General features: G+C 37.8%; 1 protein-coding gene across 2 annotated transcripts in view; it reads right to left on the bottom strand.

Annotated features, from left to right (window-relative positions):
- The window catches only part of NCAPD3 (non-SMC condensin II complex subunit D3), a 60,536-nt gene that overhangs the window by 20,547 nt on the left and 22,913 nt on the right, over positions 1 to 17,076 (bottom strand). For both annotated transcript variants that reach the window (XM_025998893.2, XM_072729291.1), the window contains exons 14-20: positions 15,599 to 15,672; positions 14,939 to 15,073; positions 13,946 to 14,166; positions 8,250 to 8,441; positions 7,819 to 7,916; positions 7,609 to 7,724; positions 3,566 to 3,673 (exon numbers count right to left, since the gene is read on the bottom strand). In XM_025998893.2, the coding sequence (XP_025854678.1) occupies positions 3,566 to 3,673; positions 7,609 to 7,724; positions 7,819 to 7,916; positions 8,250 to 8,441; positions 13,946 to 14,166; positions 14,939 to 15,073; positions 15,599 to 15,672 (944 nt within the window). The remainder of the gene's footprint in view (positions 1 to 3,565; positions 3,674 to 7,608; positions 7,725 to 7,818; positions 7,917 to 8,249; positions 8,442 to 13,945; positions 14,167 to 14,938; positions 15,074 to 15,598; positions 15,673 to 17,076) is intronic.

Here is a 17,076-nt window from a genome sequence, read left to right as displayed (position 1 = left end):
TTAGGTGCCTCTCATGTTCTGTCACCCTCAGTGATATTTTCACTCATTTTCTCTCCTTTCCCCTTTATCCCCTTTCATTAATTTTTATATTCCCCAAATGAATGAGACCATATAATGTTTGTCCTTCTCTGACTTATTTCACTCAGCATAATACCCTCCAGGTCCATCCACATCAAAGCAAATGGGGGGTATTTGTCGTTTCTAATGGCTGAGGAATATTCCACTGTATACATAGACCACATCTTCTTTATCCATTCATCTGTCGATGGACACCGAGGCTCCTTCCACAGTTTGGCTATTGTGGACATTGCTGCTATAAACATCAGGGTGCAGGTGTCCCGGCGTTTCCCTGCATCTGTATCTTTGGGGTAAATCCCCAGCACTGCAACTGCTGGGTCGCAGGGCAGCTCTATTTTTAACTCTTTGAGGAATCTCCACACAGTTTTCCAGAGTGGCTGCACTTGTCCACATTCCCCCCAACAGTGCAAGAGGGTTCCCCTTTCTCCACATCCTCTCCAACATTTGTTGTTTCCTGCCTTGTTAATTTTCCCCATTCTCACTGGTGTGAGATGGGATCTCATGGTGGTTCTGATTTGTATTTCCCTGATGGCCAGTGATGCGGAGCATTTTCTCATGTGCTTGTTGGCCATGTCTACGTGTTCCTCTGTGAGATTTCTGTTCATGTCTTTTGCCCATTTCATTATTGGATTGTTTCTCTGCTGTTGAGTTTAATAAGTTCTTTATAGATCTTGGATACTAGTCCTTTATCTGATAGGTCATTTGCAAGTATCTTCTCCCATCTGTAGGTCGTCTTTTCGTTTTGTTGACTGTTTCTTTTGCTGTGCAGAAGCTTTTTATCTTGATGAAGTCCCAATAGTTCATTTTTGCTTTTGTTTCTCTTGCCTTTATGGATGCATCTTGCAAGAAGTTGCTGTGGCCAAGTTCAAAAACTTGCCTGTATTCTCCTCTAGGATTCTGAGGGATTCGTCTCGTATTTAGATCTTTCACCCATTTTGAGTTTATCTTTGTATCTGGTGTAAGAGAATGGTCTAGTTTCATTCTTCTGCATGTGGATGTCAAATTTTCCCAGCACCAGTTATTGAAGAGATGATCTTTTTTCCAGTGGATAGTCTTTCCTGCTTTGTTGAATATTAATTGACCACAGAGTTGAGTGTCCACTTCTGGATTCTCTATTCTGTTCCACTGATCTATGTGTCTGTTTTTGTGCCAGTACCACACTGTCTTGATGACCACAACTTTGTAAACAACCTGAAATCTGGCATTGTGAGGCCCCCAGCTATGGTTTTCTTTTTTAATATTCCCCTGGCTATTCAGGGTCTTTTCTGATTACACACAAATCTTAAGATGATTTGTTCCAAGTCTCTCAAGAAAGTCCATGGTATTTTGATAGGGATTGCATTAAATGTGTAAATGGCCCTGGGTAGCATTGACATTTTCACAATATTAATTCTTCCAATCCATAAGCATGGAATATTTTCCATCTCTTTGTGTCTTCCTCAATTTCTTTCAGAAGCGTTCTGTAGTTTTTAGGGTATAGATCCTCAGAAAACTGTTTTAAATTTTAAAACTATTTCCAAGTTGGATTCCTGACCGGTTTACTCTTTAGACTCCTATCAAGGGATCCCTGGGTGGCGCAGCGGTTTGGCGCCTGCCTTTGGCCCAGGGCGCGATCCTGGAGACCCGGGATCGAATCCCACATCGGGCTCCCGGTGCATGGAGCCTGTTTCTCCCTCTGCCTGTGTCTCTGCCTCCCTCTCTCTCTCTCTCTCTCTCTCTCTCTCTCTGTGACTATCATAAATAAAAATTAAAAAAAAAAAAAAAGATTTTAGACTCCTATCAAAAACTTGTAAGTTCTGTCTTCCTCACAGCTGCCATACTGTGTGTTTATTAAGAACACTAACTTGATAGTTAATAACACTGGTTTTTCTTTATCTCTAAAATGCAAGGGTGAGGCTAAATAGTAAAATGTAAAAGGCTTATTTTATTTTTTATTTTTTTAAAGATTTACTTGCTTTTTAGAGAGAGAATGAGCATGTGTGCAAGTGGGGAGAAGTGGAAAAGGTGAGGAGAAAGAGGATTTTAGGCAAGGTCCATCCCCAGTGCAGAGCTCATGACCTGAGCCAAAATCAAGAGCCGGACAACTTAACCGACTGAGCCCACCCAGGCCCCCTATAAAACAAAGGCTTAGAGTGAGAAAGCAATAACCATATGTATATTTTAAAAATTCTGAACATTGGGCAGCCTGGGTGGCTCAGTGGGCCTGCCTTTGGCCCAGGGCCTGATCCTGGAGACCCGGGATCAAGTCCTGCGTTGGGCTCCCTGCATGGAGCCTGCTTCTCCCTCTGCCTGTGTCTCTGCCTCTCTCTCTCTCAAAAAAAAAAAAAAAAAAAATCCTGAACACATCCTGAAATGTGTTAGTGATTAGAGAAATATTGAAATTATATTTAAAGAAAAGTGAGGTAAACAATATTATACAGGACAAAACATCTCCATATATATTTTGACTGAAGGGAAGATTTTGGTGCCATATTTTAAAGCTGAAAAAAAAATATTAGAAAAACTCACTGGTCATAATAAGCATTTTTCTTTGAGCAGTAACTGCTCAAATTAGAGGCATGAGACCCTCTAGAAACCCTGGGACAAGGCCATCCTACACATCACAGCCCTTTGAAATGAAATGTCTAGATCTCTACTGGTAATATTTTTATTACTGAAGTGTGCATATTACTGTCTCAGCACAAATCGTCTCTTCTCACAACTCTAAATATGGTCCTCAGCCTCTAGGTACAAGTGTGAGGTGGCAAAGCAGAGAGCAGAGGAAAGGTGTTCTACTAATTTTCAAATAGATGAGGAAAATGGCCAATTCTGGCAAAATGATGGCCTCTACTGAAGGGCATCAAAAAGTAGCTTGTTATTTTCTTTACTGAGTGTCAGATGTTGGAGTCAGAATTGCTACAGCATGTTTTGTTGAGGCTCAGCCACTCGAATTAGGAAAATGACTCCACATTTACTGGCCCACAGGAATCAACAGCACTGACAGTCTCTAAAGCAGGGCGCCATATCCTACAGTATTGCCGCTTCAAGCTCATCTGGAGCTTTCAAATATTCACTGTATTACAGACAACACTTCAGAACTATTCAGCACTATTCCCTAGTTTACAATCTGATATTCAAACACCTTAGCAGACACATTATAATTTAAAAATACGTCAAACAACCCAAAAGAACAAAGAGCATACTCCCTTGATTAGTTTCTCACCCTATTATCTCACAAAACATACTGTTTTCCCTATTGGATCAGGTACCTTATAGACTCTAACTGAATGAGGCATATCCCATCAAGTTTTTCCCCCAGATAATAAGTACATGAGAGAGAAATGAAAACGTCATCAACACAGAAATTAAAAAAAAAAAAAAGGTAAGTCCTAGGCTAGGAAAATTCTTTTCTTGCTAATAGTATTAAAAATGTACATGAGAAAGTCATCTTTAGGAAACCCCCAATGATGTAAAGGAAAACAATGTTTGAAAAAAAGTAATTACTTACAAACAGGTCTTCATCCATATTCCCAGGTCCACTTTGCTTCAGAACTATGTCAGAGAGGGACTGCACACAGGTGGAAAGGACATCCCCGCACACCTGCTTTAGTAATTCCTGTGGTAAATCAAAGGTAATCTCTGAAGGATCTATACATCTACTAGACTACCCACGAAGCAATTTTCTCAGAAGAAACTAAGGTTTCCAAAAGGCATAAACCACAAGCCGTGAGAAGCCCTAGCCATTATGCTTTTGGATCTTTGCTCTTTCAGCAATCTGGCTAGAAAAACTAAGCAGAATTTACAAACAATATACACACACACACACACACAATATCTTTCTTTCTCCCTGTGCCCTTTTATTTTTATTATTTTTATTTTTTTAAAGATTTTATTTATTCATAGAGACAGAGAGAGAGGGGCAGAGACATAGGCAGAGGGAGAAGCAGGCTCCATACAGGAAGCCTGACGTGGGACTCGATCCCGGGTCCCCAGGATCACGCCCTAGGCTGCAGGCGGCACTAAACCGCTGCACCACCGGGGCTGCCCCCTGTGCCCTTTTAGAACAAAAAGCAAGTATCTGAGAAGATGTAGTGCCCTGATAAGAGATCTGTAATAGTGCTGCTCCTTCATTAATAGAGAAAAACATCACAATTCTTCTAGCATATGTAGATGGCGAATTAACTACTAGAGCAAACAGCATATTTTAAAAAGACATTAAAAAAAAAAAAAAAAAAAAGACAAAAAGATATACAATAGGGCAGCCCGGGTGGCTCAGTGGTTTAGTGTTGCCTTCAGCCCAAGGTATGATCCTGGAGTCCCAGTATTGAGTCCCATGTCGGGCTCCCTGCATGGAGCCTGCTTCTCCCTCTGCCTGAGTTTCAGCCCTTCTCTCTCTCTCTCTCTCTCTCTCTCTCTGTCTCTCATGGATAAATAAAAATCCTTAAAAAAAAAAAAAAAAGATATAGAATAAAAAAGGACAGTTGTTATCATTTTGAAATGTATTCATTAAAAGCAAGTTTTCAGTGTCTCTTATTAGTTAACCTCAAGTGGTCACCATCTGTAGCACACAACACTTCCATGCCAGCCGAGGGAGCGCTGTAACATTCTACAACTTTTTGACTACATTTTCTCTAGAAGGCCAGACCAAAATACCCAGATTGAGCTAAATGGCTCCACCCCAAGTCTTCCGTGTTACCCTATGCACATTTCTATTTTAAGAGTGATTATTCTATTATTATTATTTTTTAAAGATTTTATTTACTTATTTTAGATAGAGAAAGAAAGCAAGTGGGGGGAGGGGAGTAGGAGAGGGACAAGCAGACTCCATACTTAGTATAGAGGGCTCAATCTCAATCCTGAGACTGTGACCTGAGCTGAAATCAAAAGTTGGGACATTCAAACAACCGGGCCACCCGGGCACCCCAGGAATGATTACACTATGTTGAAATCACCTGTTTCCATGTGTGTCTGCCCTCTTATGCTGTGGGTTCCTTAAGAAGGGACTCTGTTTTAACCACCATCTCATGGCCCAGCAGCTCTACCACAAAATGTTGCTCAACAATGCTCAATGTTTACTGCACTGTAGCAAACTATCTCTATGATCCAAATGTTTTTTAGTATGACTTGGCTAAAATGTTTCAAAATGATGGTCTTTATTACTTTTTAAAGAATTACTGCACTTATTTTAATAGACTGCACAGCCTGGGCTGTGACGTGTCCAAGAGAACTTCTGAAATCCATACACTCAATCCTGGCAAGAATACAAAGGTTATTAACTTGTGTGTGACCTCAACCCTAGACCTGGGCTCGGTAGTTGGCCTAGAACTTTTGGAATCACAGAATCTGGGAGAGATCCATCACGGCCATCTAATCCTGGGATTCTCTCCACACAGGGACTCATGTCATAAGTTGTTCATCTTCTTCTGTGAACAACTCCCAATGACTTAGGATGTATTTTGAGGCAAGTTCTTCCATTTTAGGCAGACCTCAGCACATTTTTTTAGTTAGCCAAAATTTGTCTCCTTGCAGTTTCTGCTCATTGGTCCAAATCAGTTCTCTGTGATGCCAAATAAATCTAATTCTTCTTTCATCTTAAGGTCCTTCATATATTTGAACTTAGCTAGGCAGCCTATTCCACATAATTCTTCCCTTCACCAGCTAAACACCCAGGCCCTTCAGCTGCTCCTTATACAACCTCCTTTGCCATTGCCTCACCAAATTGCTCTCTCATTGATATATTCAATTTTATCAACATTTCTCTAAGGAGTTGCCACTCAAGTTAAATTAGAACATGCTAACTTAGATTTCACCTGTACAAAGAGGACGACCATCACCCCTCTTATTGTAGACACTATTTCTATCAATACAGTCCAAGATCTCGCAGATTGTTTCCAGTGATAGCCACAAAACACCATTAACTGGTAAGAAGCCTATAGATAGCAATGATGCCCTCAAACCTACATCTTTTCATATATAATGCTTTGAGCTAGCTAGGCTCTGATTATCTATTCTTTGGGCAATTTCTATTTCTCAGTAAAATACAGAACATTCACTTACACAGAAAAGAAAAAGAGAAGAATGCTTAGGGGAAAACAGTAGGTCATATGAATTTAAAATATCCTAAGGTTCTGGAAAATCTCAGGGCCTCAGTCCATTGTCTACCACTAAGGGAACTGGTGTTGGCAAAGCTACAATCGTGGCCTTTTCTCTAACGTGGTAGTAATCTCTCTTCTAGTTCTCAATTTTTAAATGTGAGGATAACAGTCTTCCTCAGACTCTAACAATGCTATAAGTTACTGTGCTAATAAGTGTGGGCATTAGTGAGTAGCCAGTGGCTTAAGGCCCCAACATCGCCAGTATTATACATCACTCTTCCTCTAGCCAATGCTGGTGAAGAAAAAGATTGGGAAAGCAGTGAGAGGCTTTAGTTCCAGGCATAGTTCTGCCATTACTCAGCTGTGTGCCACAGAGGCATGCCGGATCATAGTTTCATAATCTGCCATAAATATTTCTCCCTGCTTTTTCCTACCTCATTCTTACCTTATGACCAGCTTTTTGTTTTGTTTTGACCTGTTTTCTGCTTTTCAAATATGCTCCCTACTTAGGTAATGTTCCTTATTTAAAAGTTTTTCTTGGATCAAGAGATAAACAGCTAGAGAAATCAAACAAAGCAAGTATCCCTTTTACCAGATGAGCCAAAAGGTACATGCCAGGAAAACACCAGACACCATTTATATGGAAAGAGCTGGGCATTTTTAGTTAGGTACATTTCAACCTGTTTTAAGTCCTAAGCAAAAAAAGTTATAATATCCTTTCTTATTATATCTGTTACTACAAATAGAAGATGTAACTTATCAAGGAAGAACTTTCTTTAAGGAACTTATGTAAGAAAAGGAACCTTAAGAATGTAGCTGAATAAAGCAAAAATATTTTTATTCTGGGAAACTTAAAAAATATTCCAGCAGTTACTTAGTTTAACTTTTGACTTCTAGAATCATTATTAGTAACCCCAGTTAACTTTTCCTTATGATTAGCATTGTCTAGGAGTGTATTTCATGATAAAAACATAATACATGGCAACAAAATAACTTATTAGAGAAACCGATAATGGATACCTTTTAGAAAGACAAAGTAACACTGTCTCACAGAAAACCCTGGTTTGGATCTGTGTGTATGCTCTACAGGAAACATGAGCTACAGACTTTGGGAACAGGGTAGAGGAAGAGGTATTAGCGTAATATAGCCTTATACTAACAGAACAGGTTTTTTCCAGGAATATGACCTCTCAAATGATCAGAAATAATTTCCTAGAAGGCACTTGTACCAGGAACCATGGTAGTGACTTCCTGAGAGAACCCCTGTGTCATTAGCAGCCAAGATTTTCTCAGGGAATGTCAACTGCTTGTCACAAAAGTGTTTTCTTGCAGCATCAGCTTTGGCGACTGCCTATTCCTATAGTTTCTCCACAAAAGAACACGCCTCAAACTTCAAAACAGAGTAATATGTGTAAGTACAAATAGACAACAAACATATCCAGAGTCCGTAGTATACCTGTTCTTCCACAGGTGTCTCTGCAGATGCTCTACAGAGTCTTTGCAAAGTATCAACAGCTGCGCTGATCAACTCTAGAGACCACTGGAATCCATTCAGCTTACACTTGATCACATCTAAAAGAAAGTCAAAACCCTCTAAATTTAACTGCTTAAAATATATATAAAGTGATAAGAAAAGCCTTTTCAAGATTCTCCAATAGACACTCACCAGTCACCTTGTCCCGGGTGCTCTTAGGAAGATGCTTTGCAATATGCCCAATAACACACAGAATATGTCCTAAGGTGTTTGAATTAGGATTCTGTTGACTAGGAAAAGGGCACAAAGAATATCAATATAGAGCCAAAATAAACACTGATGCCAACAAAACTGTCTCTGGACTGTTAGTATTGGAAGAATGTAGGGTAGCAAATTTAGGAGTCAACTTGTAGAAACACTATAGCACTTAATTTACTGGCACAAAAGGTAAACTGAAAGCTTAAAATGGATTCTTATTTTTTCATGTTTGTTTTTATACCAGAATTTAAAGAAAAGATCTGTGTATATGGATAGCTGAATAGCTATGAAACAGCCTTAAGACACGAGCTTTGTTTCCGAGAACCTCTGGTGTCTATCAGCAGGTACATCATAAGCATACACACCTGCTGAGTTTGTCCCAGGACGCTATTATTTTGGTGTAGTCCAGCTTGGGTGATGAGCAAGCAATTTTGGAGAGCAGCATCCAAGCCGGTGCAGAATGTTCCGTGTCAGTGAAGGATATTACATGGTTTATAAAACTGGATGAGAATTTCTCCTTCTTGGACCAGATATGAAAAGCCTTATTTAAATAGCGGCTGAAAAAAAGATGGGAAAGCAGAATTGTAATTGTAAATACACAACACTGTTCAAAACAGCCCTCAGTGAAAGGTTATCAACTGCTGCTCCAGGATTCCTCTGGCACATCAAACATCTATGCAGAAGTTCCTGGCTAGTGATATATTTGATACCAAATTAGATGTCTTTAAAGTTTTTATTATACAGAATAAGATACACCTATTTCTCTCCTTATAAAATATATTTTTAAAGCAAAGACTAAAATTTCATAATTCGAGACCCTCCTTATCCTCATTCCCTCCAAAATTGCTTACAAACACAAGGGATGGGTTACCAATAACAAATCTATCAAGAGTTTACAGGGTTTTAGGGACAGAAAGTGTAGACATGGCTATTTTTTCAATGGAAGAACTGGAGAGAAATGACATTCTAGCATTTAAATATGGTGATATTAAACAAGCTAACCTTTGCCATAACCCGCCAATACCACTCAGAGATACATATTTCAAACCCTTTAAAAATAAAACAAAAAATGCTTCTGGTGTAATAAAGTGTTGGCGTTATGTCACTGTTTTAAACTATTTTGACTTCTTCCCATAGCACGGAATGAGATCACATGATTAAAGAGAAAAATGCAGTATCACTTATCTAAGCTTCTTCCTCCAATTAATTTTTCCTTAACTGCTAGGAACACACACATACACTCACACAGTCACACACCAAGACTTTCTCATTAAGTGAAAATAAAAGGAATTCTCAAAGCTTGCAGAAAGCAACTATAACACATCTACATACAATAAGCATATCCATATAAGTTAATGATTTTAATATATTAGCTATTGATTAAAAATCTATAAATATCAGGAGTTTTAATGTAGGTAACTCATAATTCATACCTGATTATGGTCCAAAACCAACATACAAGCAATCAGCAAATATTTTAAAATTTATTAAGAAGAATCACACAAAACATTAAGTAATGTTTACTGTAAGAAATAAACAGAATGGGGGGAAAAATCCTCTGAATTCCCAGTTTTGAAACCTCAAATTTGGCTCTTCTGACAACTTACACTCCTCCAGATCAGCTGTACAGTTCCCAAAAAGCCTCCCTCAATTACCTTACCCCTCAACTAGCCCAACTGTTAATTACAAGCCAATCCTAGTAAGTCAGAATTATTTTCCAGACACTAACCTGGTTCTTTTGTACAGCACCACTGACCTCTATCCTAGAATCAAAACTAATGGACTATGTTCAGTCCCCATTTTCCACGACCTTGGCCAGACATTACCGATCACTCTCTCTGCCCTCATACTCTGTCTACTTGTTGATCTTTTCTTTTCCCTTCACTAATTCCTTTTCTTCAAATCACTCTAATGGCTGATTTTGAAAAGTTCTACTCTTAGTCCTCTTGTCTATAAACTGAACCCTGAGTGATCTCGTTCATTACCAAAAGTTCTCCACTAAGACATGACAAAGCACTTCAAGTACACATTTTTTTTTTTTTAATTTAAATTCAAGTTAGTTAATATATAGTGTAGTATTGCCTTCAGGAGTAAAATTTAGTGATTCATCACTCACATATAATATTCAATGCTCATCCCAACAAGTGGCCTTCCTAATGCTCATCACACCATCCACCTATCACCCTTAACAATCTTCCATTTGTTCTCTTTAAGAGTCTCTTATGGTTCGCCTCCCTGTTTTAGTCTTATTTTTCCTTCTCTTCCCCTATGTTCATGTTGTTTCTTAAATTCCACGAGTGGAATCATGTATTTGTCTTTCTCTGACTTATTTTGCCTACCATAATACCTTCTAGTTCCAACCACATCATTGCAAATGGCAAGATTTCATGCTTTTTGATCAAGAAGTAATATTTGTGTGTGTGTGTGTGTGTAGACCATATATTTTTTTTAAGGGTTTTCTTTATGTATTAGAGAGAGAGCACAAGCAGGGGGAGCAGCAGGCAGAGGGAGAAGGAGAAGCAGGCTCCCCACCAAGCAGAGAACCTGATGCAGGGCTCGATCCCAGGACCCCAGGATCATGACCTAAGCCAAAGACCTAAGTGAGCCACCCAGGTGCCCTGACCACATCTTATTTTATCCATTCATCAGCTGATGACATTTGGGTTCTTTCCATAATTTGGCTATTGTCGATAATGCTATAAACATTGGAGTGCATATGCCCCTTCAAATCAGTATTTTTGTATCCTCTTCCATAGGGTAGCTTTATTTTCAACTTTTTGAGGAACCTCCGCACTATTTTCCAGAGGGGGTGGTCCAGTTTGCATTCCTTTCTCCACATTCTCGCCAACATCTGTTGTTTCCTGAGTTGTTAATTTTAGCTATTCTGACAGGTGTGAAGTGGTATCTCACTGTGGTTTTGATTTGTATTTCCCTGATGCTAAGAGATGTTGAGCACCTTTTAATATGTCTGTTAGCCATTTTGATGTCTTCTTTGGAAAAATGTCTTTATGTCTCCCTCCCATTTCTTAACTGGGTTATTTGTTCTTGGCTGTTGAGTTTGATAAGTTGTTTACAGATTTTGGATACTAACCCTTTTACATGGTATGTCATTTACAAATATCTTCTCCCATTCCATAGACGGGCTTTTAGTTTTGTTGATTGTTTCCTTTGCTGTGCAGACATTTAAATTGGGCTTCCATCTCCTGCCCTTCCTGTTCAGAAACGTGCCTTGCCTTTGCTTGCCATACCTAAGTCAATGGAAATCCCACTGACTAGTTATTTTGGATAGAATCATCGAAGCTTCAGGCCTCTTAAACCTTTGCATTGCTATTTTGTCTGGAAACTTTCACTAGTATGGTTGCCTGGTTAATTTCTACTTATCCCACCTCTGGGAATAATTCAGCTCTTGCCACCATCAACAGGAAGGCAATTCAAGCTAAAAAAAAAGTTAAAAAAAAAAATCACCGAACCGCTCTATGCCATCCCTCTTAGCTCCTAAAACTCACTTTCCACTAAAATTGTGAGTTTTATTTTGTCTCTTTCCACTAGACTGTGAGCTTGAGTAGAGGAAGTACACCGAGTCCTTTCAACCCTCAAATCAAACCTTCACCAATTCTATACTTCCACTTATTACATCTTTAAACATACTTTATTTTCTTCATGTCTACTGCCTTCTCCTTGATGCTGGCCCTCATCATCTTTAACTTAAATCATTTCAGTGGTGGCCTGTTTTCTTAGATTCCTGTTATCTCCTGGTCACCAAGCACAAGTCCCTTTGCTACACTTCTTGTGAAACTGAAAGTGAAGCTGAGAGGCTAGCAGGGGGAGGCCTCACGCTTACCACCACTCATCAACTGCAGACCCACCAGGAAGGGGGGCAGGTGTACTCTATTTCCAAGAGGAACAAGCGGACTTGACCACTCCAGCAAGAGGAAGGATTCCTCCTAGCCTGGGGACAGCCCAGCCAATGGAGAGTCTGTCACAACTCAGACATTGAGAAATCATCATCACCCTGAACTCTTTCTTTCAATGGGCTTTCCTTCAAACTAGCCCCTCCCAACAACATCCTTTTCTCTAAAAACTAACAGTTCTTCTCCTTTGATCTCCAGACTTGCCTGTGGTTTTTCACAGCTATGCCATTCCTGTATAAACCCATTTTGCTGATAAAATAACTGGATGTTTTATTTTCAAGATTAATACTCTTAAAATATAAGATCCTTTATTACCCATCCACTTTAAATTCATCAGCAGTCTCCCCCTCCCACTCTGTTTTCAATCTGAAGTCAAAGTTCTTGGTATGCAATGTTACAACTCTGCAGTATATGTAGGCCCTTCTTAACATCTCGTTTCACTTTATGTACAGTCCAAGGAGCACCGTTTCCCCGCCCACAGTGAATCCCTATGGGTCCTGAATGAGACATACTGCTTATGCTTCCATGGCTTTGCACTGGCTTTTTATTTCCCATGGACATGCTCCTTTATGTCCTTATTAACCTTCATGATTCAAATTCAAAAGTCAACTGATCTGTGAAGTCTCTCTTCTTGATGTTCTAGTTACTTTATTAAAGAATATACAAGATTTTGTTTACAAATGTTTATAGAATTCTATTCCACCAGACCTTACTTTTCTTAATAATCCTTTTTGAAAAACTGATTCCCAAGCTCAGTGGTTCTCACAGTTTTTCATCTCTGGGCACTTTTGAACTAAAAAAAATTATGCAACATCTTGAAGACCTTTGTTTTATGTGGACTATATATATCCTGCTGTGCAGAAATTAAAACTGAGAAGTTTAAAAATATTTATTAATCTAAAAATAATAAGCCATTTATGCTAACATAAATGCACTGTTTTACAAAAGAATCTCAAAACAAAATAAACTTGGTGAAAAGAGTGTCATTACTTTTTACTTCTGTAAATCTCTTTATGGTCTGACTTAAACAAAAGTCAGGTAGATTATTATAACTGCTTCTGTATTCAATTTGCTTCAATATCATATGGTTATGGAAACTCTATACTCTGTGAAAGGATAAAAGTGAAAAATGGTATATATAGCATCTTAATATTATGATCAAAACAGTCTGAGCTCATGAATCCATCGCACTTGAGCATGCTGCCATAGCTCATTTTCTACAACAGCTATTCCAAAACATTTTTAAACTTAAACCCTAATTCTGTATTTCCTAACTTTGGGCAAATACATATTTTTTTCTTGTGGTAAAATTTACATAACAAAATTCACCATTTTAATGATTTTTAGGTGTACAGTTCAGTGAGAGCACACTGTTGTGCAATCATCCATCTCCAGAACTTCGTCATCACTCTACAGTGAAACTTTATACCCATTTAACAGTAACTTCTCATTGTCTTCTCCACAAGCTCTGGTAAGTACCATTTTACAGGTGATTTACCCAGGCCCCAACAGTATTTTACAATACAAAATCTAGTATGTTTCTAGTGTATGAGAATTCCTCCATAATACATGTAAACAAATAGGGAAGTGTTTCTTACATGATGAGAAAAAAAAAATCAGCCGAGGTACTGTAAACGTTTACAAGCTAATTGTAAGATTATGCAGTATAGATTAAAATTTATCAATACAACAGGTGCTAACCCCTCACCATAGTGTTCACTGTTCAGTGTATGCTCAGTAAATGCTATCAAATGGGAAAAAATACTGCTCTGGCATTAATTCAACCAATCTGATAAGGATTAGGAAAAGGTTAATTTGGAAGAACTAGGAAGCCATCTTTCATAAAAACTAATACGTGGAAAGTTACTATTAATATATCATGTCCATCAGTGCTTTCTACTACATTAGACATTAATTTAGGCACTCAGAGAAAAGCAAAGGAGGTGATCAAAGCTTCACAAAAAACTCTCACCTCAAAAATGCTGAGAGATTTGAATTGGGTAAAAAAAAAAAAAAGTCTAAAAACAGAAAACTGATATATGTTAAGTATTTTAGAAAGCTAATTTTCTATGAGCAATACAGAAATTTTATTAATTAAAAAAAACCTTTATGGTTTTCTATATGGAAAAGAAATCACACAATTAACATACCTCAGTTCCTGGTTTTCTGTACTAAGGAGAGTAAGAAGTGCCCAAGCCAGCACCTGGCTATTGTCTCCAGTATGGAATTTATTGTAATGCTTAATGTTCTGTAACAGGAGCTGGTCAAGACATTCCAGAGCTTTTTCCTGCACCGTGCTTTCAGAGTCCATCACAGCTGGGATGATCCCTGTCAGCCAGGCTTTCTGTATCTGGACACATCTGGGTTGGGCCTTAGAAATTAAACATCATGAAGTCATTAAAAAGTCATAAGGAAGTCTAAACCTGTCTAAACACAAATCAGTGAGGCTGTGAACAATATTTTGAGATACGCTAACAACAGTCACACACTCAAGTACAAATAAACCAAAGTGAAAAAAAAAAGCAACATTTGAAATACATGTTAAAACAAAGTTCAGTTTCCAGTTACTGTTTATTAGTGCATACTGAAATTTTAAACTTAGGAAGTCATATTATTGAGTAAATCAGCACTTTTTTGTAATTCAAGATCAAGTATTTATTCCAAGGAGCAATTAGAATAGATGTTGACAGAGGAAGTCAAAGTATGCATTGCTTATTGCTTTCTATGATGAAATGAAGAAATAAACATGCTTTTAAAATTCTTCAAAAGCTAATTATTTGGTGGGAGTAAATTACATATGGGATCAGTGGACCTGTTCTTTTGGCGGTTATCATTTAATAGGTCTTAATATGCAAAACTTAATCTAGGCCTCTGGCCTGACTAAATTCATTTTAAAATTCTTATTTCTATGTGAGATTTAAACTAAAGTCAAGAAAAGGCTAATCACTAGCATTCTCTAGCACTAGTTCATAATTATATGAGACATAATCTTTCATATGTAATTGAAAGATAGATACCTCTTGACTTACACTGTATTGCCCTACAGTACACCTGGTAGAATTTCCAGTAGTCAAATAAATATTCAGTGATAGGTAATTATATATGCTTAATTATTTTTGATGTAAAAAAGCACTGTCTCTCACCATAAGAAGTTCAGTAAGAGACTGTAAGGCCTGCTTTCGTACAGATACTGCAGGGTCTCGGCTCTGGTCCTGAAGAAGTAATAGCTCTTCTTTCATCCCTGAGATGTTGCAGTGTTTCAAAATACTCAGTAATACCTAGAAGGTGCATGTAACATGAATTGATTACTTTTTCAAAACAATTAGACACACTGTAGACAAAAATAAGACTTAATAAGTCTATTGTTCTTAACATTTTTTAGGTCATGGATCCATCCCTCCACCTGAAAACATACATCTCACCTTTTCAGAATCTGATGAAAGCTAAGGCCTCTCTCTGGAGAAAAATCTAATATACGTTTTACATAAACAAGTATTTACAATTTCAGGGGTTACGTGCACCCTATCAAAATCCATCCATGCTCCCCAGTTTAAGAATTCCTAATCTAAAAAAAGAAATTACGATAAAAATATGTGTGACTCTTAAGAAATCAACAACCCAGCAAGAAATGAGACAAACCTTTAGTTCATCTCTGTAATTTATATATACAACAGGATCAAAGTGAACAAATGTAAAGTGAAAAACAAGTTCAATAATGACTATGGTTGGGGTTTTTACAAAATATTTCCAAGTTTTTAGTGCAAAACAGAGCACATTCGAGGATTATTTAGAAGAACTCACACCTGCAGTGCAGACTTCCTGACATTGGTCTTCTCATCCCTGATTCTCTTTTTCAGCATTGCCATGACACATCTCACTGTTGAGGAAATGCCAAAGAATCATTATGGTCTGAGAAAAAACTGTATTTACAGTATCTAACATCTCACCATACAGTACTGAGAAATATTGGCTAATCAGTTTGTTTTAAATCCGGAGAAATCTGAGTATGAAATAATGTAGAAAAAGTAGTCAAAATAATTAGCTAGTCAAAATAATGCAAAGGGCAGAAGAGTATAATTTTAAGAGGGCATAAATTCTGGAATATTAAAAATTGTTTTTAACCCTGGCTCCTATGTCTAAAATTCCAAATAATTTAGTTTTTCCATTTTGTTTAGCTACAAAAAAGTAGTATCTAAATCATAATTTTTTTTAAAGACTAAAAAATATGTAACAGCAGCTTTAAAACTTTTTTGATCACATACCCCTTTACACTATTAAAACTCACTGAGGACTCCAAAGAGCTTTTCTGGTAAAAATCTCCAGTGAAAATATTAAATAATTCATTTTAAAATAGGAAGATGTTGGGCAGCCTGGATGGCTCAGCGGTTCTGCACCGCCTTCAGCCCAGGGAGTGATCCTGGAGACCCGGGATCGAGTCCCACGTCGGGCTCCCTGCAGGGAGCCTGCTTCTCCCTCTGCCTGTGTCTCTGCCTCTGTCTCTCATGAATAAATAAATAAAAATCTTTAAAAATAAAATAGGAAGATGTGTCACTGTAAATGGTACAATTTTAAGTGAAAATGAACTATGTCCCTCCTGCTAAAATTTAGTGACAAGAATGGCACTGCTTTACATCTTTGCAAACTCTATGTCTGATAAAAAATAGCAGATTCTCAAAAAAAAAAAATAGCAGATTCTCATCTTTGCTTCATATCAGAATGGTTTAGAGTGCAGTCTTGGTATTATTATGTAAACAATATTAACTTCAAGAACCTACTGAAGGAGGCTAAGGGATCCTAAACTACACCGAGAGCTGCTGATGTATAAGGAAATACACTAAGAAATGAAATAGGATGGAAAATAGAAAAGTCAATGAAATAAAAAATAAGCAGGATCCCTGGGTGGCGCAGCGGTTTAGCCCCTGCCTTTGGCTCAGGGCGCGATCCTGGAGACCTGGGATCGAGTCCCACGTCGGGCTCCCGGTGCATGGAGCCTGCTTCTCCCTCTGCCTATGTCTCTGTCTCTCTCTCTCTCTCTCTGTGTGTGACTATCATAAGTAAATTAAAAAAAAAAAATTAAAAAAAAGAAATAAAAAATAAGCTTCTTGAAAAAGATAAAATTACCAACTTTTAGCTACAAAAAAAGAAGATTCAAATTCTTAAAATCAGGAGGGAAACATTACTATTGCCATTACAGAAATAAAAAGGATGTGCAAAGAAATACTATGAACGATTTTATATTACATTAAGTAATCCGGATGAAACAAATTTCTACAAAGACAAA

This window comes from Vulpes vulpes, chromosome 12 (genome assembly GCF_048418805.1).
Source record: "Vulpes vulpes isolate BD-2025 chromosome 12, VulVul3, whole genome shotgun sequence".
Taxonomy (NCBI): domain Eukaryota; kingdom Metazoa; phylum Chordata; class Mammalia; order Carnivora; family Canidae; genus Vulpes; species Vulpes vulpes.
This window is presented reverse-complemented; position numbering and strand designations above follow the sequence as displayed.